Source organism: Molothrus aeneus, chromosome 30 (genome assembly GCF_037042795.1).
Source record: "Molothrus aeneus isolate 106 chromosome 30, BPBGC_Maene_1.0, whole genome shotgun sequence".
Taxonomy (NCBI): Eukaryota; Metazoa; Chordata; class Aves; order Passeriformes; family Icteridae; genus Molothrus; species Molothrus aeneus.
Window position 1 is genome coordinate 1,839,542 of NC_089675.1, and position 23,932 is coordinate 1,863,473.

The following is a 23,932-nucleotide window of genomic DNA, read 5'->3' on the forward strand; positions in this document are numbered from 1 at the left end:
CCCTGACCCCAAAGGACTTCTCCCTGCTGGGACCCAGCTCTTTTCCACTGCCTGCATCCCATGGGAGCAGCTCCTGCAGCTGTGCTTGAGATGAGAGTTAATATTTCAGTGAGAGCTCTCGTTACTTAAGTGGGATCTGATTTTTCTGAGCCACGTGAGCCGAGCTGGGGCAGCTGCTCAGGGCTTTGGGCACCCGGTGCTCGCAGGTTTGGGCACGCTGGGGCTGCCAGCCCTCGGTGGGGCTTGAGCTGGGTGCTGAGTCCCCCCCTGCCCGCGGCAGGTGCCACCCCAGGGAGGCATTTCCTGCATTTCCTGCATTTCCTGGCAGCTGCTTGCGAGTCCCAGCCTGCCACTGCCCCAGGTGTGGGCAGCTGAGCTGTCACCCCGAGCTGTCACCCCAAAACATGACCCCAAGACATCACCCCAAGCTGTCAACCCAAGCTGTCACCCCGAGTGATCACCCCAAGCTGTCACCCTGAGCTGTCACCTCAAGCTGTCACCCCAAGTGATCCCCTTGAGCTGTCACCCCAAGCAATCACCTCAAGCTGTCACCTCAAACTGTCACCCCAAGCAATCGCCTCAAGCTGTCACCCTGAGCCACGACCCCAAACTGTCACCCCAACCCCTGTTCCCACTCCTGCTGCTGGACCATTGCTCCCCATCCTGCTCCCCCATCTCTGCTGCCCTTGCAGACATCCTGGGGGTGCTGATGCCAGTGGGGTCCCCATGCTGAACCCCCACATTGTCCCCTCTGAGCACTCCAGGGTTGCAAATGGGGGAATTTTGGGCTCTCTGGTGTATCCACGGCCCTCAGGATGTCCTGGATCTGCATCCTGTGCCACCCCTCTGCACAAGGGGTGCCAGGCCTTGGCCACCCCATGGAACTGGGACTGAATCAGCAGCACTGGGGCTGGCAGGGGGTGCTCAGACCCCCCTCCATGGGGCAGCTGTGTGTCCCACATGTCCTCCCTCCCTCTGGGGACATGGAGAAATGTGAAATTTCCCTGCAAATCCTGATGGGGTTGGGTGTTCCTGATGGGCTGAGGTGATCCTAATGGGGTTAGGTATTCCTGACGGGGTTGGGTGTTCCTGATGGGGTTGGGTGATCCTAATGGGGTCTGGTGATCCTGATGGGGTTGGGTGATCCTGATGGGGTTGGGTGTTCCTGATGGGGTTAGGTGAATCTAATGAGGTCTGGTGATCCTGATGGGCTCTGGTGATCCTGCTGACCCAACCCTTGGTCCTTGCTGTCCATCCTGAGTGAAATCCTCTCTCTTCCATCCCTGTAGAGCAACTGGCCAACTGCTCAGCTCTGGGCTGCCAGCACCACTGTGCCCCAACGCTGTCCGGCCCCGTGTGCTACTGCAACCACTCCTTCCAGCTGGCTGAGGACAGGAGGAGCTGCAGAGGTGGGGCTGGGCTGGGCAGAGCCCCCACTCCCTGCTGGGGACGGTGGCTCCTTGGGGATGGGGCCAATGTCACTGCTGGCAGCAGCGCTGGGGCTTGGCAACGTGGGAAAGGGGATGGGGAGAGCTTGGGGCACGTGGGATGGAGGGGGATTTGTGGGGTGGGATGGGATGGGATTGATGGGATGGGATGGGATTGATGGGATTGATGGGATGGGATGAGATGGGATTGATGGGATTTATGGGATGGGATGGGATTATGGGATTTATGGGATGGGATGGGGTGGGATTGATGGGATGGGATGGGATGAGATTTATGGGATTGATGGGATTTATTTGATGGATGGGATGGAATGGATGGGATGGGATGGGATCCATGAGATAATGTAGGATGGGATGGGATCCATGAGATGAGATAGGATGGGATGGGATCCATGGCATGGGATCGATGGGATGGGATGGGATTTATGGGATGGGATGGGATGGGATCCATGGGATGGGATTTATGGGATGGGATGGGATTTATGAGATTTATGGGATTGATGGGATGGGATGGGATGGATGGGATGGAATGGACGGGATGGGATCCATGAGATGAGATAGGATGGGATGGGATCCATGGGATGGGATGGGATCCATGTTGATGGGATTTATGGGATGGGATTTATGGGATGGGATCCATGGGATGGGATTCCCTGGCAGGCTGCTGTGAGGGTCCCTTTGGCTCAGGCATCATCCCCTCCTCTCCAGCTCCACCTTGGAGAAACTGTGGGGCTTCATTTCCTCTTCAGGCAGCAAAGGAGAGTTTTTTTCTGGTCCAAACCTTGGGTTTTTTTTCTGGTCCAAACCTTGGGTTTTTTTCCTGTCTTTCCCAGACTTTGATGAATGCACCGTGTATGGGACCTGCAGCCAGACATGCACCAACACAGAGGGCTCCTACACGTGCAGCTGTGTCGAGGGCTATCTCCTGCAGCCAGACAACAGATCCTGCAAAGCCAAGAATGGTGAGAACCTCAACAGGGAGAACTTCAGGCGGTGCCCCAGGGCAGCTCTGTGCACCACCACCCCCTGAATTCTCCACTTTGGGCTCTTCCCTGGGGTTACATCCACAGGACCGAGGTGTGCCCTGACCCTGTTGTCCCCTCTTTGTCCCCAGAGCCTGTGGATCGCCCTCCTGTGCTGCTCATTGCCAACTCCCAGAACATCCTGGCCACCTACCTGAGCGGGGCCCCCGTGCCCAACATCACCCCCACCAGCGCCAAGCAGACCACGGCCATGGACTTCAACTACGTGGAGGACACGGTCTGCTGGGTCCACGTGGGTGACAGCGCCTCCCAGACCATCCTCAAGTGTGCCAAGATCCCCAACCTGAAGGGTTTTGTGGAGGAAAGGTCCATCAACATCTCCCTGAGCCTGCACCGTGAGTGCCCAGAGCCCTGTCCTGCTCCCCCATCCCCAATTCCCAGGCCGTGGTGGGTGAAGCTGGGAAGGAGGCAGCTCACCACAGGTCATTCCTTTTGTTATTATTTTTATTCAGTTTAATAGTTTTTTGGTGTGCGGGTATGAGGAGAAATGATCCAGGGAGGAGTGGAGCGAGCTTTGGGATGGCAGTTCTTGCTTCCTTTGGTCCTACCCCTCACAAATGACCGAGTCCCACCCCAAAAAGTGACCAAGAACAAACTCCCAACCCAGAGGTGCCTCTGTGGGTGCCACTGGGTCGTGGTGTGAGTGGCTGGTGGCAGTTTCCTTCTGCTGGTGGTTCTGTGGCCAGAACCAAGTGTGGTCACAGCTCCGTGTCCAGTTGGGGTTTGCTGCTCCCAGCTCTGCAGTCAGGATGGGAAGGGAGAGTTACTGCTCGGGATTTTGGTGCTCTCTGAGGAATCCCTGTGGGCTTCCAGCACCTTCCATGAAGGTGCACAGAGAAGTGAGTGCCACAGCTGGAGAGCTGGGATGTGGGACGCCATTCCTGTCACTGCTTTTATCCTTTACCCAAATCACTTGGGGTGGAACTGGGGGATCTGGGGCTTGCAGTGGGTCTCTGTTCAGGGTTTTGCTTCCCTGGTGTCATCCCCCAGGGGTATTTTTTGCCTCCTGAAACTGGGGAGGCTTCCAGGGGGAAGAGGGATCCCCTCACCCCACCCACTGTGCTGTTGGGTGAGCAATGGCTCATCCAGCAAATTGGAATGGACGGATTTCTGCAAAGGAGTGAAGGTCCTGGGTGGACCTCAGAGCTGAGAGGGGTTCTCTGCTGAGGGCAGTGGGGTTTGTGCTGGGATCCTGGGGATCCTGGAGGATCTGAGGATCCTGAGGGTCCTGGGAGTCCTGGGGGATCTGGGGGTCCTGGGAGTCCTGGGGGTCCCGGGGGTCTTGGGGGTCCTGGGGATCCTGAGAATCCTCGGGGTCCTGGGCGTTCTGGAGGTCCTGAGGATCCCGGGGGTTCTGGGGATCCTGGGGGTCCTGGGGATCCTGAGGATTCTGGGGGTCCTGGAGGTTCTGGGGTTTCTGGGGATCCTGAAGATCCTGGGGATCCTGGGGTTTCTGGGGGTCCTGGGGGTTCTCAGGCTCTTGGGGATTCTGGGGGTCCTGGATGTCCTGATGATCCTGGAGGTTCTGGGGGTCCTGGAGGTCCTGGGGATCCTGAGGATCCTGGGGGTCCCAGGGGTCCTGGGAGTCCAGGGCATCCTGGGGGTCTTGGGGGTCCTGGGGTTCCTGGGGATCCTGAGAATCCTCGCGGTCCTGGGGTTTCTGGGGTTCCTGGGGTTCCTGGGGTTTCTGGGGGTCCTGGGGGTCCCGGGGTCCCTGGGCTCTGTGTGTGGCAGGGCTGGGCAGGCTGTGGCCACTGCTGAGGGTGTGTGTGCACAGTTAATTTAAGCTCACCCTGTGTATTTTTAGGGCAGGGTGTATTTTTAGGGAGAGGCCTCACCCTTTGCTCTCCCCGGCCATAGATAACGTGGAGTTGAGCAGGACAGGGCTCAGCTTCCTGCTCCCCTCCCGGGATTTTGGGGTGTTCCTGAGATTTTGGGGTGTCTCTGGGATTTTAGGGTGTCTCTGGGATTTTAGGGGTGTCCTTGGGATTTTAGGGGTGTCCTTGGAATTTAGGGGGTCTCTTTAGGTGCCTCAAGGCTGGTTCATCACAAAGGAAGTGGCAGGACTGAGGGAGCTGGGGTGAGGATGAGCAGATAATGTCACTCTCCTGCAGGACACCGTGAATCCAATTAGTGCTTCCCCTCTTTATTTCCTTCTTTATGGCATTATCTGCTCCCAGCAGGAACGGGGGGCCTCCCTGGTGCCTGCTGCTAATGGGGTTTGAGCCGCCATCTGATGGGGGGAGATTGATGCTGAGGGGCTGGAGAGCTGCAGGGGGAGAGCCTGGGATGAGCCTGGCTCCGATGGCTCCCCTGCCTCCCTGTCCTGCAGAGATTTCTGTCACTTGTGCCGCGGGAGATGTGTTAAATGAGGGCTGTTAACAGCCCTTGGCACGACCCGATGTCCTCAGAGCTTTTATTGTTCCTCTGGTCTTTACACTCCCAAAGCTTTTTGCTCTCCTCAGGGCTTCCTGCAGCGCCTCCCCCTCGGCTCCCACCTCGCTGCCCGTGGATATTTGTCACAGGCACTGATTTTCTCACTTGATCTGAGCTGGCTGGTTCCCTACCCCCAGGTCTTTTTTCTGAGGACACTAAAAAATCAGAGCCTGGTGAAGCTTTCCATGTATTTCTCTTACAAAAAATTCCTGCTTTGTGCTGGAATTGGATCATTTCTCTCCATCATCAGTTGGGCTGGGGGGCTCTGGGTACCTCAGGGCTGGTTCCCTACCCCCAGGTCTTTTTCTGGGGACACACTAAAAAATCAGAGCCTGGTGAAGTTTTCCATCAATTTCTCTTACAAAAATTCCTGCTTTGTGTTGGAATTGGATCATTTCTCTCCATCATCAGTTGGGCTGGGGGGCTCTGGGTACCTCAGGGCTGGTTCCCTATCCCCAGGTCTTTTTTTCAGGGACACACTAAAAAATCAGAGCCTGGTGAAGCTTTCCATCCATTTTTCTTACAAAAAATTCCTGCTTTGTGCTGGAATTGGATCATTTCTCTACCATCAGTCTGAGTGGGCTGGGGGGCTCTGGGTACCTCAGGGCTGGTTCCCTATCCCCAGGTCTTTTTTTCGGGGACACACTAAAAAATCAGAGCCTGGTGAAGTTTTCCATCCATTTCTCTTACAAAAATTCCTGCTTTGTGTTGGAATTGGATCATTTCTCTCCATCATCAGTTGGGCTGGGGGGCTCTGGGTACCTCAAGGCTGGTTCTCTACCCCCAGGTTTTTTTTGGGGGACACACTAAAACAATCAGAGCCTGGTGAAGCTTTCCATGTATTTCTCTTACAAAAAATTCCTGTTTTGTGTTGGAATTGGATCATTTCTCTCCATCATCAGTTGGGCTGGGGGGCTCTGGGTACCTCGGGGCTTGGTGCCAATGGTCAGCACAGGTGGGATGATGTGGGGAGGGGTCCAGCCTGTCCCCATCTCCACAGGGACCATCCTGGGTGCTCAGTGTCCCTCTGTGCTCACCCCTGTGATGAGAATGAGGACACAGGAAGGGCTGGTCCTTCCTGCCAGCACTGAATTGTAACAAGAGGAATTTGTCTTACCCTTCCTCCCATCCTGCTGTCCCTCTCCTCCTCTCCGTGTGACAATCCTGCAGTGTCCCATGCCTGGCAGGCTCAAGGACAGAGGCTCAGGCTGTCCTGACCCCTTGGAGCACCAGGATGGCACAGGGGGGTTCACTCTGAGCCCCTGTCAGCCCTGAGCCCCTCTGGAGCGGGGCAGGGGACACTTGGGGACCTGTCCCAGCTCCCCTTGGACCCTCAGTGCTCCGTGGCAGATCCTTGACCTGCGGGGACTTTGTGATCCCGTGGGTTTTCTCAAGCAGATTCCAACCTCCACGTGTTTTCCCCCAGACAATGTCCTTGTTTGTTTGCACTTGGGCTTCCAAGGAATTTCTGAGCCAAACAGAGCACTAAAAAATAATAATTAAAATCTGTTGCTGGGCTCTTGTGCTGCTGCTTCTCGTCTCGTGGCCGGGGCTCTCTGCTCCCCCAGCTCTCCAAGCTTATCCTGCTGGCCTTGCCCCCCAATCCTGGGGTTGTTTCTCAGGGATCACATCCTTGAGCAATCCTTGGCCACGGAGCCAGGCAGGGAAGCAGCTGTGCTGGGGGATTTGTGCCTCCTTCCATCAGATTCACCTCCCTGTCCCCAGAGGTGGCACCAGGAGGTGGGGACACCTCTCTAGACCGTCCTTGGGATGCCACCTTTAGCTGGCAGCAGGCCAGGGCTGTGCTGGTCACCTCTGGGTCCCCAAGCTGGCGTTGACAGAGGCGTTAAATCCCCGTCTCCGGTGCTCTGTGATCGGGTGACGCTCAGGGCAAGGCAGGAGCCCTTTGCTTGCACTGTGGAAAAATACTGGGGAACACGTGCCAGGAGTGAGAGCTCTGGGCTTCTCCCTGGCTCTTGGGGTGGCTGCCCTGTCCCTGTGCCCCTCCCCTTCTCCTGCTCTTTCGGTTTCTTTTTCCCCTTTTTCTTTTTCCCCTTTTCTGCGGTTTTTTTGCGTGGTCAGAACTGGGAGGATGTGACCAGCAGCTGAGCTTGGTGATGCCAGGGAATGCAGTGATTGTGCTGGCACTGCCTCATCCCAGCTCTGGTGCTGCTCCTTCCCAGTCCCAGTGCCACTCTCCCAGTCCCAGCTCTGCTCTCCCAGTCCAGCTCTGCTCCTTCCCAGTCCCAGTGCCACCCTCCCAGTCCCAGTGCCACTCTCCCAGTCCCAGCTCTGCTCTCCCAGTCCAGCTCTGCTCCTTCCCAGTCCCAGTGCCACTCTCCCAGTCCCAGTGCCACTCTCCCAGTCCCAGTGCCACCCTCCCAGTCCCAGTGCCACCCTTCCAGTCCCAGCTCTGCTCCTTCCCAGTCCCAGTGCCACTCTCCCAGTCCAGCTCTGCTCCTTCCCAGTCTCAGCATGGTTTCCCCAGTCCCAGCTCTGCTTTCCCAGTCCATCACTGCTCTTTCCCAGTCCCAGTGCCACCCTCCCAGTCCCAGTGCCACCCTCCCAGTCCAGCACTGTTTTCCCAGTCCCTGCTCTGCTCCTTTTCCAGTCCCAACGCTGCTCTCCCAGTCCCAGCTCTGCTCCTTCCCAGTCTAACACTGCTCTCCCAGTCCCAGTCCATCACTGGTTTCCCAGTCTAGCACTGCTCTCCCAGTCCATCACTGGTTTCCCAGTCCAGCTCTGCTCCTTTCCCAGTCCATCACTGCTTTCCCAGTCCAGCACTGCTCTTTCCCAATCCCAGTGCCACTCTCCCAGTCCAGCTCTGCTCCTTTCCCAGTCCATCACTGGTTTCCCAGTCCCAGCTCTGCTCCTTTCCCAGTCCAGCACTGCTCTCCCAGTCCAGCACTGCTCTTTCCCAGTCCCAACGCTGCTCTCCCAGTCCAGCTCTGCTCCTTTCCCAGTCCATCACTGCTCTCCCAGTCCAGCTCTGCTCCTTTCCCAGTAGGAGCAGTCACCAATCCTGCAGCTCAGCAGGGTCCTTGCAGGGCTGCTGGGGAAAGGCTGCAGAGGTGCCATGATTTATTATTTCTCAGTTCAAGCTTTGTTGTTTTCCTTTCTAAAACAACCCCTCCGGGAAGGGGTTTGAAATATCAGGACATTTGATCCTGAGTGCATTATAAACCCTAAACACCAACGATCTGGCCAGCATTAAAATCCCTTCCTGGGCAGCATCAATCCCAAGCTGCCCAGCTCGGGGGGTGTTTTCATTGACTCCATTTCAGTGTCCCTTGGAATGGGCTGTCCCCGTGCCAGCAGGCAGAGAGAGGAGCTGGGACAGATTGATTTCAGGGCCATGTTGCTCTGCAGAGGAATCCAAGTACATTTCTTCCCCCACTTTGCATGGAAAGCTATTTTTCTTCCTTGCTGCCTCATCCTGGCCAAGAAAGAGGCTCCGACGTGAACTCACTTGGCAGGAGAGGGGGATGATTGGTAACTTCATCTCGTGGTTCCTTTCTGTTGGTTTTTTTCTTTTTCTTTTTTAACTGTTTGTGGCTGTTCTTGTGGCAGTGAGGGAGGAAAGTGGGAGATGGGGGAGAGGAGGGGATGGGAGAGAGAAGGGGATAAATGGGGCAGGGGATAAATGGGAGCAGGGATAAATGGGAGCAGGGATAAATGGGAGCAGGACATGGAGGGGAGAGGGGATAGGGGAAATCAGGAGATGGGGGAAGCAGGGGATAAATGGGGCAGGGATAAATGGGAGCAGGGGCTAAATGGGAGCAGGACATGGAGGGGAGAAGGGGATGAGGGAAATCAGGAAATAGGGGACAGCAGGGGAAAAATGGAAACAGGACATGGAGGGGAAAAGGGAATAGGGGAGAGCAGGGGATGGGGGAAAACAGGGAATAGGAGAGAGCAGGGGATAAATGGGAGCAGGACCTGGAGGGGGATAGGGGAGAGCAGGGGATAAATGGGAGCAGGACATGGAGGGGGATAGGGGAGAGCAGGGGATAAATGGGACCATAGGATAAATGGAAGCAGGGGATAAATGGGAGCAAGGGATAAATGGGATGGGGGATAAATGGGATGGGGGATAAATGGGAGCAGGGGATAAATGGGACCATAGGATAAATGGAAGCAGGGGATAAATGGGAGCAAGGGATAAATGGGATGGGGGATAAATGGGAGCAGGGATAAATGGGAGCAGGACGTGAAGGGGAGCAGGGGATAAGGGGGAGAGCAAGGACTGGGATGGATGGGAGCAGGGAATGGGATGGGTGAGAGAAGGGGATAGAGGAGAGCAGGGACCACACAAGGAAGCGGGGATTGGGTGGGAGCAGGGGATGGGGAGAAGAGGGGATGGAGGGCACAGGGACTGTCTGGAGCCATGCACTCACACCAGCTCATTGTGTGGCAGGGGACAGCACCACGATGGTGACTTTAATCAGTCTCTTAACCAAGATCTGACACTCAGGACCCTGCTGTGGCTGTGCCCAGCACCTCTGACTCCCTTTCTCTGCTGTTTCCCCTTGAGGGGAACAGAAATAAATCCCCCAAGGGGACTGAGGCCCCCCTGAAACCCCCCCCAGGCTGTGGTGGCAGGGCCGAGCTGCATTCCCACATTGCTGGGGACAAAAGGGTGACACGAAATGTCCTGAGTCATCAGGATGCTCAGGAATGGGTTTGATTGCACATGGAGCGGAGCGTGTCTGTCCCAGCACACGTCTGTCTGTCTGTCTGTCTGTCCCAGCACACGTCTGTCTGTCCATCCTGCACTGCCTCGTGCCAGGCTCGCTGCAGGAGCCCCTTGGGACCCTTCCTGGCCCCATTTCTGCTCTCTCCTCCCCCCCCAGATCACCCCAGTGCCGGGTTCCCACCGAGCCTGTGTCTCTCTCCTCTCACCCAGAAGGAAGCCAAGTGCCCCCGTGCCTCCCCCTCAGCCTCTGTGGAATATTCGTGCCCATGGAATGGTCTCATTAAGGCAGAGTAATTAGCAGTCCCTTGGCTGCCCTCCACAGCTCATTCCATCCCTGTTCCTGCTCTTCCCACCTCCTGTGCCTCAGCCAGGCTCTGCAGGGACGCTGTGGGGTTGAGCCAGGACATGGGGAGGAGGGAAAGTTTGGGGTGTCCCCATTTTGGGGAGCAGAGATGGTGCTGGTGACTGCTTGGACATGGGAGATGCAGCCATGGTGCTGCACTGGAGCAGAGCACGGCCTGAAGAGGAGGAAATTTTGGGGTGTCCCCACCCTGGGGAGCAGAGATGGTGTCAGAGAGGGGCTGGAGAGGTTCTGGTGATCCCTTGGACACGGTTCTCCTTCAGCTGCAGCCATGGTGCTGCACAGGAATAGAGGAGAGGAGGCAATTTTGGGGTGTCACCACCCTGGGGGCTGGAGATGGTGTCAGAGAGGGGCTGGAGAGGTTCTGGTGATCTCACGGTTCCCATTCAGTGGTGCTGCACTGGTGGTCCAAGGCACAGAGAGCCCAAGGACTGGGGCTCCCAGGGCTCCCTGGAGCAGGGCAGTGCTCCAGCCTGTCCCCAAGGCTGGGATGTCCCTCTGAGGGGGCTGTGTCACCACCCTGGGGAACAGAGATGGTGTCAGAGAGGGGCTGGAGAGGTTCTGGTGGTCTCATGGTTTCCCTTCAGTGGTGCTGCACTGGGGTTCCAAGGCACAGACAGCCCAAGGACTGGGGCTCCCAGGGCTCTCTGGAGCAGGGCAGTGCTCCAGCCTGTCCCCAAGGCCTCTGAGGTGGCTCTGTCACCCCCTGAGCAAGGTTTGGCTGGCTCAGTTGGGGCGTGAGCGCTCACAGAGCCCCAGGGATCCATCCCAGCACCGACTCAGACGTCCTGGCCGAGGGCCACCAGCTTCCACCCAGCGGTTCCTCCTCGCAGAGAAACATCTCAGCAGAAAGGCGGCGGCCGGGGGGGGGAGGATGAATTTATTTATTTTTGAGCCTGCTTTGCTGAGGCAACCAGGCTGACGTGACGGCTGTGGTGCTGCTTGGTGGCAGCCGTTCCCCCTTCCTGCCCTGCTCGGACACAAGGACTCGGCTGTTCCTGGGAGCAGGGGGGACCCTCAGGGTGTCCGTCCGTCCGTCCGTCCGGCGCCCTCGGGGGCGGGAGTTTGTCTTTGTGCTCGTCCTGTTAACATACTTCTAATTAAGGAAAATTGTCCCCAGGAGCAGTGTTTATCCAGGCCGGTCACAGAGCCGGGCTTGTTCTCCCGGGGAGAGGATGTCTGTGGAGGGGGAAAAGAGACAGAAATTCCTCCAGATTATGGCATTATGTAAATGTATCAAACGGATCATTCCCTATAAAAAAAATAAAAAGGAAAGTAGGAAACCGATGGATTTCGGCAGCCCTGGGGATTGCATTCCTGACGAGCCTCCGCTCCTGCGCCGCCGGCCTTTCAGAGCCGAAATATTCCGCGACTTTTCCAAGATGTTTTTCCTCCCAGGCCGCGTGCCCTGGGTGCCTGGGGGGCTTGTGGGGCCACCCCCCAGCCCTCCCAGGCTTCTTCTCTTGCTGGGTGGCAAATTGGCCTCGGTTCCTGCTTGCCCTTTGGGGTGGGCTGTGCCTGGAGCGGGGGACGTGGTGTTTGCTGCTCTCCATGGGATGTGGTGTGGATGTGAACCATGGATTCCATGGTTTGTGTCAAGGCTGGTTGACCCTGGAGAAGCAAGAACCAGCTGTTTACAAGACTTTAATATTCTTTATTTCTTCTTTATTTCTTTAGTATTCTTTATTTCTTTATTATTTGTTATTTATTCTTTATTATTCGATTTTTCTTTATTATTCGTCATTTATTCTTTATTATTCGTTATTTCTTTATTTGTTATTTCTTTATTATTCGTTATTTATTATTTGTTATTCTTTATTATTCATTATTTGTTATTCATTATTTAAATATTATTCCTTTGTGTCAAGGCTGGTTGACCCTGGGGAAGCAAGAACCAGCTGTTTATAGGACTTTTATATTCTTTATTTCTTTATTATTCGATTTTTCTTTATTATTCGTCATTTATTCTTTATTATTCATTATTTCTTTATTATTCTTTATTTAAATATTCTTTATTATTCGTTAATTTTTTATTCATTATTTCTTTATTATTCGTTATTTAAATATTCTTTATTATTCGTTAATTTTTTATTTGTTATTTCTTTATTATTCATTATTATTTGTTATTTATTATTCGTTATTCTTTATTATTCCTTATTTATTATTCGTTATTTAAATTTTATTCATTTGTGTCAAGGCTGGTTGACCCTCGAGAAGCAAGAACCAGCTGTTTATAGGACTTTAATATTCTTTATTTATTCTTTATTTCTTCATTACTCTTTATTTCTTTATTATTCTTTATTTAAAGCCAGATGTTGGCAGTGGTGCTTAAACCATCTCTGTTCTTTGTCCCTCGTGCTGGGGCAAGGGGGAAAATGCTCCTCAGCAGAATGGGAACAAGGATTTGGTGTCAGGGCTCCGTGCCCAGGGATGTTTCTGGCTGCTTCAAGCAGAGCTGGGACCTCTCCTGCCCACCATCCCTGTCCTGCTCTCCTAGAAATGCTCCCTTGAGGGGCAGCATGGAAGTGGAATTTCTCCCAGACGTAGAATCATGGAATTATTAAAGTTGGAGAAGTCCTCTGAGACCCTCAAATCCAACCATCAGCCCAGAGCTGCCAGGTCATCGCTGACGTGTGTCCCCAAGTGCCACATCCACGACGTTTCTGGCTGCTCCAAGTTTCTCCCAGACTTAGAATCATGGAATTATTAAAGTTGGAAAAGCCCTCTAAGACCCTCGAGTGCAACCACTAACCCAGAGCTGCCAGATTGTCACTGAAACACTGTGTCCCCAAGTGCCACATCCACACATTTCAGGAGGAATTTCTTCATGGAAAGGGTTGGAATTTCTTCATGGAAAGGGTTGGAATTTCTTCATGGAAAGGCATTGAGAGGGAGGTGGTGGAATGCCCATCCCTGGAGATGTCTGAGGAACATCTGGATGTGGCACTCAGGGATCGGTCACAGCTTGGACTCGATGGTCCTGGAGGGTTTTTCCAACCTCAGGGATTCTGGAATTCAGGGATTGAAAAGTTGGAAAAGCCCTCTAAGACCATTGAGTGCAACCATTAACCCAGAGCTGCCAGATTGTCACTGAAACGTGTCCCCAAGTGCCACATCCACACGTTTCAGGGGGAATTTCTTCATTCCAAAGGGTTGTCAGGCATTGGAAGGGGTTTTTAGGGAGATGTCTGAGGAACATCTGGATGTGGCACTCAGGCCTTTGTCACAGCTTGGACTCGATGGTCCTGGAGGGTTTTTCCAACCTCAGGGATTCCAGGATTCAGAGACTGAAAAGTTGGAAAAGCCCTCTAAGACCCTCGAGTGCAACCATTAACCCAGCCCTGCCAGGTCATCACTGAAATGTGTCCCCAACTGCCACATCCACACGTTTCAGGGGGAATTTCTTCATTCCAAAGGGTTGGAATTTCTTCATGGAAAGGGTTGGAATTTCTTCATGGAAAGGGTTGTCAGGCACTGGAAGGGGTTTTTAGGGAGGGTGCCCATCCCTGGAGATGTCTGAGGAACATCTGGATGTGGCACTCAGGGCTTTGTCACAGCTTGGACTCGATGGTCCTGGAGGGTTTTTCCAACCTCAGGGATTCCGGAATTCAGGGATTTTTTTTGCTGTTTCGATTTTTCCCTGACCTTGTTGAACCTCTGTGGACACTGGGGGGTTTCTCCTTTTCCTTGCTCCATGGTTGAGGAGCCTGGAGGAGCTGCTGGGTGGCTTCATCCCCCTCGCAGCTGTTTGAGGACTGTCGAAATCCCTGGGCTGAATCTGAGGGAAGATTTTGTGCTTCCTTCCTCCTCCTGTCAGGCCACAATTGATGTGTTTGCAGACTGCACAGCAACTGATTCGTGCAGAGCAAAGTTATTTGCTGGGTCAGCAAAGCTCCTTCCCCCCCCCAAAAAAAACCACAAAAAACCAAAAACCCACAGCCCTGCAGTGCCTCACTGGGAGTGGGGTAAATCCAGTTAAGGGAGGGAGAACTTGGGGCTGCAGCTCCAGCGGGAAATGTGGGAATTGCTTCAAGGAGTTCTTTGAGTGGGATTGTCCCACCTGGAGCTCTGGGATCCCAGCAGGAGAAGGAGGCCAGGGTTGGAGGGTTGGAGCCAGGCTGGGAGAGCTGGGGGTGAGAAGGTTCCAGGGAAAGCTCAGAGCTTCTTCCAGGGCCTGAAGAGGCTCCAGGAGAGCTGGGGACAAGGGCTTGGAGTGACAGGACACAGGGAATGGCTTCCCACTGACACAGAGTGGGGCTAGGTGGGATTTTAGGAAGAAATTCCTCCCTGTGAGGGTGGGGATGCCCCTGGATCCCCGGAGGTGTCCAAGTCCAGGTTGGATGGAGCTTGGAACAACTTGAGGCAGTGGAAGGTGTCTAAGATCCCTTTTGACTCGGGGCAGTCTGGGATTCTCTGAAAAGGGAAAATCCAAGCCCAGTGTGACAGGGTTTTGTGGCAGGGACCTCAGGAGCAGCTCGGTGGGGATCACTCGGGCTCCAGGGAGGGCTCAGAGCCTCTTCCAGTGCCAGGAGAGGCTCCAGGAGAGCTGGAGAGGGAGGTTCCAGAAGATCTGGAGCTGAGAAGGTTCCAGGGAGGGCTCAGAGCCTCTTCCAGTGCCTGGAGAGGCTCCAGGAGAGCTGGAGAGGGACTTGGGATAAGAGCCTGGAGTGATCGGAGACAGGGAATGGCTTCCCGCTGACACAGAGTAGGGTTAGGTGAAATTTTGGAGATTTTGGGAAGAAGTTTTGGAGATTTTGGGAAGAAATTCCTCCCTGTGAGGGCAAGGATGGACCCCTGGAAGTGCCCAAGGCCAACCTTGGAGCAACCTGGGATAGTGGAAGGTGTCTCAAGTGGGCCTGAGGTGATCTTTTGACCCAAAGCAGTCTCAGAAAAGGGAAAATCCAAGCCCAGTGTGACAGGGTTTTGTGGCAGGGACCTCAGGAACAGCTCAGTGGGGATCACTCGGGCCCTGGCGGGTGTGAAACCAGGAAACATCTGTGAGGGTGGCTTTTGGGGTTTCCTGAAGTTGCCAACCCGCCCGTGTTGAGCAATTTTAATGAAGTTCCCTCATCCTCCATCCTCCCTCCCTGCTTTCAAAGCCACCTCCTCCCCCCCAGACGGGGTTGCTGGCCTGGACCCCATCCCTGTCCCCGTCCCTGTGAGGTTTTTTTTGGCTGCCTGTCCCAGGAAGAGCCTTGGAAAGCTGAAATTCCCTGCTCTCTGCCCCCACCAGCTCCTTTCCAAAGGCTCTCAAATAAATAAATCTTGGGAAATGAGCTCGGCGTGTCGCAATCGCTGGGGTTGAGCAAGGAGAGGGATTCATTCCAAACTGGGAATTTTTTTTTTGGGATGGGGGGATGTGAGAGGCACCCGAGAGGGGCTCTGGGAGGGAGGGGAGGTGGTCTCTGCCCCTGGGATTCTCTGTGGAAATCACCTGGGACCCCTCCAGGAGACAGGGTCAGCCCTGCTGGTCCCCTCAGGGTGTTTTGATGGCCATGGGTGGCCGTGGCATCATCCCTGGGCATCCATTCCCGGGTGGGGGGGACACAGGGGGAGACTCCCCCCCTCTCCAAAAATTGAGAAGGAAGGGGTTTAAAGTGTCTGCAGGCCAATGGCAGGGGTTAAAAATAGCTGTTTTCTAAATTAGCTTCGAGCAGAAGTTCGAGAGGAAATCCAGGTTTAGCTGAGGCTACAAGAAAGACCTAATAATAATAATAATAATAATAATAATAATAATAATAATAATAATGATGATGATGATGATGATGATGATGATGATGATGATGATGATGATGATGGTGATAAAAACAACAGTGGCAATAAGAAAGAAATGAAAAGCGATTCCTACGAAGGAGAGGGGAGGATGGTGAGCAGGGAGAGATGGAAAACAAAAGCCTTTGAGGAGGGTAATGCTTTCCAGCTGCAAAAATAAAGCCTGGGAGAGGAGCAAGTGCTTGCATCACCCCAAACCCCCCTGCCCTGTGCTGCCCTGCTCGGAGCTGGGGCTCAAATGGACACTCCCAGCTGGACCAGGACCCCCTTTTCCCCTGGACTGGGGCAGGGTGGGTGTGAGGGAAACGTGGGGCTGGAATTCTGTGCCTTGTTTTGGCTTTTTCCTCTTTGAGTGTTGGGCTGGACTCAGCTCCAGCTCGGAGGGAGAGGCAGGAGAGGTGGGAAAGGGGGTCTGGGATGGGTTGGACCCCTCAGGGAGGAGAATTTGGGGGTCTGAGCCATGGTGGGGGCCCCCTGAGCCGTTCTGCCAACGCTCCCCATCCGCCCCTGCCTTGGATCTCTCCCTGGGTCCTGTGACTCTGACTCAGCCACGCAGGCGCCAGCCAAGCCCTGCTTTTTTTGGGGAATTCTTGCACATCCCCTTGCTCAAGTGTTTCTCACCCCAGCAGGGCCCTGCCACCCCCTCCCCACGTCACAGGGGGGGTTTGGGGAGCAGGGGAGGGCTGTGGGTGACAGCAGGACTCTGTCTCAAGGCCAGAATGTGACCCCAGTGTGCATTTTTAGGTGCTTTTCATCCCAAACCCCCCTTGCCCCAGGAGCTGAGGGGTCCTGGTTGGAGCTTGAGCCCTGTGCCAGCCCTGGCAGGTTGGGCAGCACATTGGGAGCCCTGTTTGGGGTTGATTCCTTGGCTTGACTGAGGTTGTTTCCTCCTCGTTTGAGGCTGATTCCTTGTTTTTGCCTGTTTCCATTTGTTTTTACATCCCTTTGCTCAAGTGTTTCTCACCCCAGAAGGGCCCTGCCACCCCCTCCCCATTCCCAGTGTTCCTGCAGGGTGACCCCCATGTCACAGGGGGATTTGGGGAGCAGGGGAGGGCTGTGGGTGACATCATGACTCTGTCTCAGGGGCAGAATGTGCATTTTTAGGTGCTTTTCATCCCAAACCCCCCTTGCCCCAGGAGCTGGGGGGTCCTGGTTGGAGCAGGAGCCCTGTGCCAGCCCTGGCACATTGGGAGCCCTGTTTGGGGTTGGTTCCTTGGCTTGACTGAGGTTGTTTCCTCCTCGTTTGAGGTCGATTCCTTGGCTCGGGCTGTTCCCACTTGTTTTTGCGAGCTGCCTCTCGCCGGGTGGTGGCTGCGGGCGCTGCAGCCTCGCCCTTCCGGAGGGGAGGGGTCAGTGTCCCCATCCCTGTCCCCATCCCTGTCCCCATCCCTGTCCCCATGGCCACAGAATGAGCTGGCTGAGCTGGCCTGGCTCGCTCAGCCACGGGGATTGGGGTTCGTGCACCCCAAACTCTCTGTGTGCTCACCCCAGCCCGGCCGTGTGGATGGAGAGCCCCGGGATCAAGGGTGGGGTGGGGGCATTGCAAAATCTCCTGGCTTGGTTCATGTTTTCCCTGCTCTCTCGGTTAATAATTCAGTGCTGTCTGGCCCTGCTCCACCAGGGCTGTCTGGGTCTCTCTGACCTTGGGGCTCTGAGGATGGGGGGCTGCTCTGGCCCATCTTTGCTCCTTTAGGGCTGTCTGGGTCTCTCTCACCTCGGGGTCCTGGGGCTGGGAGGCTGCTGTGCCCCATCCCTGCTCTCCTGGGGCTGTCTGGGTCCTGCTGGGACTGAGGGGTCCCTGTGCCCCATCCCTGCTCCTCCAGAGCTGTCCAGATCCTGTTGGCCTTGGGTGCTGGGACTGGGGGGTCCCTGTGCCCCATCCCTGCTCCTTCCTCCAGGGCTCTCTGGCTCCCTCTGACCCCTGGGTCCTTCTGCCCTGTCCCTGCTGTGCCCCATCCCTGCTGTGCCCATCCCTGCTGTGCCCCATCCCTGCTGTGCCCCATCCCTGCTGTGCCCCATCCCTGCCGTGCCCCATTCCCGCTGAGCCCCATCCCTGCTGTGCCCTGTCTGTTCTCACAGTGACTGGGGGTCCCTGTGCCCCATCCCTGCTCCTCTGGGGATGTCCAGATCCTTTTGGCCTTGGGATGCTGGGACTGGGGGGTCCCTGTGCCCTATCCTTGCTCCTCCAGGGCTCTCTGGCTCCCTCTGACCTCTGGGTCCTTCTGCCCAGGGCTGCTGAGCCCCATCCCTGCTGTGCCCCATCCCTGCTGTGCCCCATTCCTGCTGTGCCCCATTCCCGCTGAGCCCCATCCCTGCTGTGCCCCATCCCTGCTGTGCCCCATTCCTGCTCTGCCCCATCCCTGCTGTGCCCATCCCTGCTCTGCCCCATCCCTGCTGTGCCCCATCCCTGCTGTGCCCATCCCTGCTCCTCCAGGGCTCTTCAGATCCTGCTGGCCTCAGGATGCTGGGCCTGGGGGAGTCCCTGTTCCCCATCCCTGCTCCTCCAGGGCTCTCTGAGTCCTCCTGATCTTGGGGTCCTGGAGCTGGGAGCTCATTGTGCCCCATCCCTGCTGTGCCCCATCCCTGCTGTGCCCCATCCCTGCTGTGCCCCATCCCTGCTCTGCCCTGTCCGTTCTCACTGTGGTGCTGCAGTGATGGGGATGCAGGGTCCGGGGGTGCACCAATCCAAAGGAGAGCTCTCCAAAACCCTTGGGATGTCTGGGAGCTGCAGCCCCTCAGCCTGGCCTCTGTCCTGGCAGGCTCAGGAGGGGCTGAGCAGCTGAGCACTGGCCAGGCAGGAATTCGGGTGCGTTGGGCTGATCGGATTTAACTGGTTTAATTAAATACTCACTGGCTTGCACTGGTTTAATTAAATACTCACATGCTGCCTGCCAGGTGCTGCCTCTCACCTGCTCCAGGCCCCAGGGTGTCCCTGCAGCTCTGGATTAGCTCTGCTCCCACCTTGCCCAGCAGGATCTGCCCTGGGTGCCACGTGTGCCATCCCGTGGGGCTGTTGGGGCCCCTTCCCTGCTGCCCCCTCCCTTCTGCAGCAGGCACCTGGCAGAGCTTCCCCTGCCCCACTGGGGTTCCTGAGGGATGAATTCCCAATGTTCCTGTGGGATTAATCCCCAGGGTTCCTGAGGGATGAGTTCCCAATATTCCTGCAGGGGAAATTTTTATTCCCTGTGTTGCTGCAGGGAAAAAAAAAATCCCAGTGTTCCTGCAGGATGAATTCCCAATATTCCTGCAGGCTGGATTCCCAGTGTTCCTGCAGGGTGAATTCCCGAGATTTCAGCAGGAGAAATTCCCAGTGTTTCTGCAGGGTGAATTCCCAGGGTTCCTGCAGGATAAATTCCCAATATTCCTGCAGGATGATTTCCCAGTGTTGCTACAGGATGAATTCCTAGGGTTCCTGCAGGGTGAATTCCCAATATTCCTGCAAGGTGAATTCCCAGTGTTCTGTAGGGTGGATTCCCAGTGTTCCTGCAGGATGGATTCCCAGTGTTCCTGCAGGCTGAATTCCCTGTGTTGCTGCAGGAAAAATTCCCAATATTCCTGTGGGATGAATCCCTAGGGTTTCTGCAGGATGAATTCCCAACACTCCTACAGGATAAATTCCCTATATTCTTGTGGGATGAATTCTCAGCGTTTCTTCAGGATAAATTCCCATTATTCCTGAGGGATGAGTTCCCAGTGTTTCTGAGGGACGCTGTCCTGGTGTTCACCCCAGATGCTCTCCTGGCTGTGTGTGATGTTTCTGGCTTGTCTGGGGGCAGCAGAGGATGGGCTGCCATGGGTGCCATGGGTGCTGTGGGTGCCCTGTGGGCGCCCTGTGGGTACCATGGGTGCCCTGTGGGCACCCTGTGGATGCCATGGGTGCTGTGGGTGCTGTGGCTGCCCTGTGGGTGCTGTAGGTGCCCTGTGGGTGCTGTGGATGCCCTGTGGGTGCTGTGGGTACCATGGGTGCCCTGTGGGCACCCTGTGGATGCCATGGGTGCTGTGGGTGCTGTGGCTGCCCTGTGGGTGCTGTAGGTGCCCTGTGGGTGCTGTGGATGCCCTGTGGGTGCTGTGGGTACCATGGGTGCCCTGTGGGCGCCCTGTGGATGCCATGGGTGCCCTGTGGTTGCCCTGTGGGTGCCCTGAGGCCCCACACAGGATGGCCAGGGCAGATCCTTTCTAGGGGTGCAGATCCCAGTGCACTCATGGCTCCCATGGGTTCATTCCTTGGCCGTGCTGGTGTTTGTGACCCTGGGGGGCTCCTGGCTCTGTCCCTCCGTTCCTCACCCCCCTTTCCCTCCCTGTCCTGGCCCAGATGTGGAGCAGATGGCCATCGACTGGCTCACGGGCAACTTCTACTTCGTGGATGACATCGATGACAGGATCTTCGTGTGCAACAAGAACGGGGACACCTGTGTCACACTGCTGGACCTGGAGCTCTACAACCCCAAGGGAATCGCACTGGACCCAGCCATGGGGTGAGTCCTGGGAGTTCACCACCCTTGGGGACACCTGGGGACCCTCTGGGGTGGGGGGGTTCCTGTACCTCTGTGAGCCCTCCCTGCAGGGACATTTCCCACCCACCAGGCCCAGCTCAAGACGAGCTGCTGCGTCCAGCTGGTGCCACACAGCCTGGGCACAGCTTTGCTCCAGATTTTGGGACCTGGAGTGAGTGGTTTTTGGGAGCTGGGGTGGCTTTTGGGAGCTGGAATGGTCTTGGGGAGCTGGAGTGGCTCCATGCACAGCCAGAGCAGCTCCTTCATGTCTGTGTGTCTGTCCAAGACGTGGTCACAGCTTTGCCTCAGATTTTGGGACCTGGAGTGGTTTTTGGGAGCTGGAGTGACTCCATGCACACCCAGAGCAGCTCCTTTGTGTCTGCCTGTCCAGCCACTGCCTCCTGCACAGCCCTGAGGATGAGGATGCCAGGATGCTGAATCATGGGGGCAGCTCAGGGCACCCCTGGCAGCTGCCAGCCCCTGGGAGCTGCTGTGGCAGAAAAACCACTAAAGAGGAAAATTCCCCTCCTTGCCAGCTGATGGGCACTTCCCTTCTGGCTCGGATGGAAAACGCTGGTGTTGTTGAGCAGAAAATCAGGAGTATTTCATATAAACAAATTTCACAGAGAATCCTGGAGAGAGCTCCAGGGCTGGTGCAGACAAGCCCCGGAGGTGACTGGGTTAAGTCCCTTGGGCTCTGTGGTGGCAGTGATGATCTCTGGCTCTGCTGTGTTGGGAGTTGCCACCACAGGTGCCTGTGGAGCTCTTCCAGTGACACCAACACATCCTGAAGCTCCCAGGAATTCTGTGCCAGACCCCGTGGGCATCTGTCAGAACCCAGGAAATTCCTCTGGCTGCCCTGGAGGGCTCGAGACCCTGCCCAGGGGGCTCAGGGACCTTGGCACAGAGCACAAGACTCCTGTGCCTTTGATTTAGCCCTTGGAAAAAATAATTACCAACCTTTATATGAAGGATTGCAAGTCAAGAAAGTTTAAGTAGAATGATAGTTAGTTTGTCATGGGGTGAAAAATCGATTTTTTGGGGTTTTTAGAATGGGGGTTCAGGAGGCAAGATGGAGGAATCTAAGTGTGTCCAGTCTTTCTCCTTCTTCTTCTTCTTGGCCTCCATTTTCTGCTGTGATGGTGGCACTTTTGGATTGGTTTAGAGTGGAAGCTCAGTGTCTAACATAGGTGACAGGTATTGGAAAATTATTGTAAATATTTTGTAGATTTTAGTATAAAAAAACTAACACCACCCCAAGGGCTGGAAACAATTCCCAGCTTTGTGTGAGGAGTTACAAACCACAAGAGTTTGAGTAGAATGAGAGTGAATTAATCACTGGGTGAAAATGTAGAATTTTGGCATTTTTGGAATGGAGGTTCAGGGGGCAAGATGGAGGAATGTGGGCATGTCCTGTCCTTCTTCTCCTTCTTCTTCTTGGCCTCCATCTCCTGCTGTGATGGTGGCACTTTGGGATTGGTTTAGAGTGGAGACAAACTGTCTAACACAGGTGATAGGTATTGGGAAGTTATGGTGAATATTGTACACGTAGTTTTTAGTATAAAAGGATAACACCAGTGTGCCTCAACCCAACCTGCTGGACAGATCTCAGCAGGTCAGAGAAAGAATTTTATAGTTAAGAAACAATAAACAAGCTTGAGAACAAGAATAGAAGAGTTCTGACTCCTTCTTCAACTAAGAAAAGAGAGTTTCTAATGCATCTTGGGGTCACTCTGACCAGCAGAGATCCCAAACAGATCTTCTGCTGTGATGGTGGCACTTTGGGATTGGTTTAGAGTAGAGACAAACTGTCTAACACAGGTGATAGGTGTTGGGAAGTGATTGTAAAAAATGTAATGTAGTTTTTAGTGTGCCTCAACCCAACCTGCTGGACAGAGCTCAGAGAAAGAATTTTATAGTTAAGAAACAATAAACAAGCTTGAGAACAAGGTTGTTCAACTGCCAGGCTGAGAAAAGAGACTTTCTGAAGCACCTCAAAGTCTCTCTGACCAGCAGAGACCCCAAGAGGCATCCACACATCCAAATTCTGCCTCTCCCAAAGCTCCCCCTGGCTCTGAGCTCCCTCCCCGCTCTTCTCTCACAGCAAGGTGTTCTTCACCGACTACGGGCAGATCCCCAAGGTGGAGCGCTGCGACATGGACGGGCAGAACCGCACCAAGCTGGTGGACAGCAAGATCGTCTTCCCACACGGCATCACCCTGGACCTGGTGAACCGCCTGGTCTACTGGGCCGATGCCTACCTGGACTACATCGAGGTGGTGGATTATGAGGGCAAGAACAGGCACACCATCATCCAGGGCATCCTGGTGAGTGGGTTTGGGGGAGAGGGAGCCACGCTTGAGTGCTGCTGGTCTGCAGTTGGGACTTTAAAGGTCCAGCAAAGAGCTGAGCCCTGAGCATGGTCCTGCCAAGGATGGTCTTGATGGGCAAGAGCACAGTGAGGGCAGGTGATGGACAGGAGCCATGAGGTGGGATGGTCATCACTGATGGCCAGTGATGGACAGGAGCCCTCAGGTGGGATGGTCATCACTGATGGCCAGTGATGGACAGGAGCCCTCAGGTGGGATGGACATCACTGATGGCCAGTGATGGACAAGAGCCATGAGGTGGGATGGTCATCACTGATGGCCAGTGATGGACAAGAGCCATGAGGTGGGATGGACATCACTGATGGTCAGTGATAGACAGGAGCCCTCAGGTGGGATGGACATCACTGATGGCCAGTGATGACCACCACTGATGGCCAGTGATGGACAAGAGCCATCAGGTGGGATGGTCATCATTGATGGTCAATGATGGACAAGAGCTATTGGGTGGGATGGACGTCACTGATGGCCAGTGATGGACAAGAGCTATTGGGTGGGATGGACATCACTGATGGCCAGTGATGACCACCACTGATGGCCAGTGATGGACAAGAGCCATCAGGTGGGATTGGGGGTTTTGTGTGTCCTGGAGCCTGGCTCTCACAACTCCTGAATCTCTTGTGGCTCTCACAACTCCTAAATCCCTGGTGGCTCTCACAACTCCTGAATCCCTGGTGGCTCTCACAATTCCTGAATCCCTTGTGGCTCTCACTACCTGTACTCCATCAACTCCTCAATCCCTTGTGGCTCTCACCTGATAACTTCCAAATCGAAGACCTGTATGGGCTGACTGTCTTTGAGAACTAGCTGTACACCACCAACTCCTAAATCCCTTGTGGCTCTCACAACTCTTAAATCCCTTGTGTCCCTCACAAATCCTGAATCCCTTGTGGCTTTCACTACCTGTACACCACCAAACTCCTGAATCATTTGTGGCTCTCACAACTCCTCAGTTCCTTGTGGCTCTCACAACTCCTAAATCCTTTGTGGCTCTCACAACTCCTGAATCACTTGTGGCTCTCACAACTCCTAAATTCCCTGTGGCTCTCACAACTCCTGAATCACTTGTGGCTCTCACAACCTGTACACCACCAAACTCCTGAATCATTTGTGGCTCTCACAACTCCTCAATCCCCTGTGGCTCTCACAACTCTTAAATCCCTTGTGGCTCTCACAACTCTCCCTGATGGCTCTCACAACTCCTAAATTCCCTGTGGCTCTCACAACTCCTGAATCACTTGTGGATCTCACAGTTCCTAAGTCCTTTATGGTTCTCACAACTCCTAAATCCCTTGT

The 23,932-nt window shown here is 54.8% G+C and overlaps 1 protein-coding gene across 5 annotated transcripts in view; it reads left to right on the forward strand.

Moving 5' to 3' along the window:
* The window catches only part of LRP1 (LDL receptor related protein 1), a 117,511-nt gene that overhangs the window by 27,549 nt on the left and 66,030 nt on the right, over positions 1–23,932 (forward strand). For all 5 annotated transcript variants that reach the window (XM_066567613.1, XM_066567615.1, XM_066567614.1 and 2 more), the window contains exons 4-8: positions 1,290–1,409; positions 2,282–2,410; positions 2,563–2,826; positions 20,069–20,231; positions 22,354–22,576. In XM_066567613.1, coding sequence (XP_066423710.1) covers positions 1,290–1,409; positions 2,282–2,410; positions 2,563–2,826; positions 20,069–20,231; positions 22,354–22,576 — 899 coding nt within the window. The remainder of the gene's footprint in view (positions 1–1,289; positions 1,410–2,281; positions 2,411–2,562; positions 2,827–20,068; positions 20,232–22,353; positions 22,577–23,932) is intronic.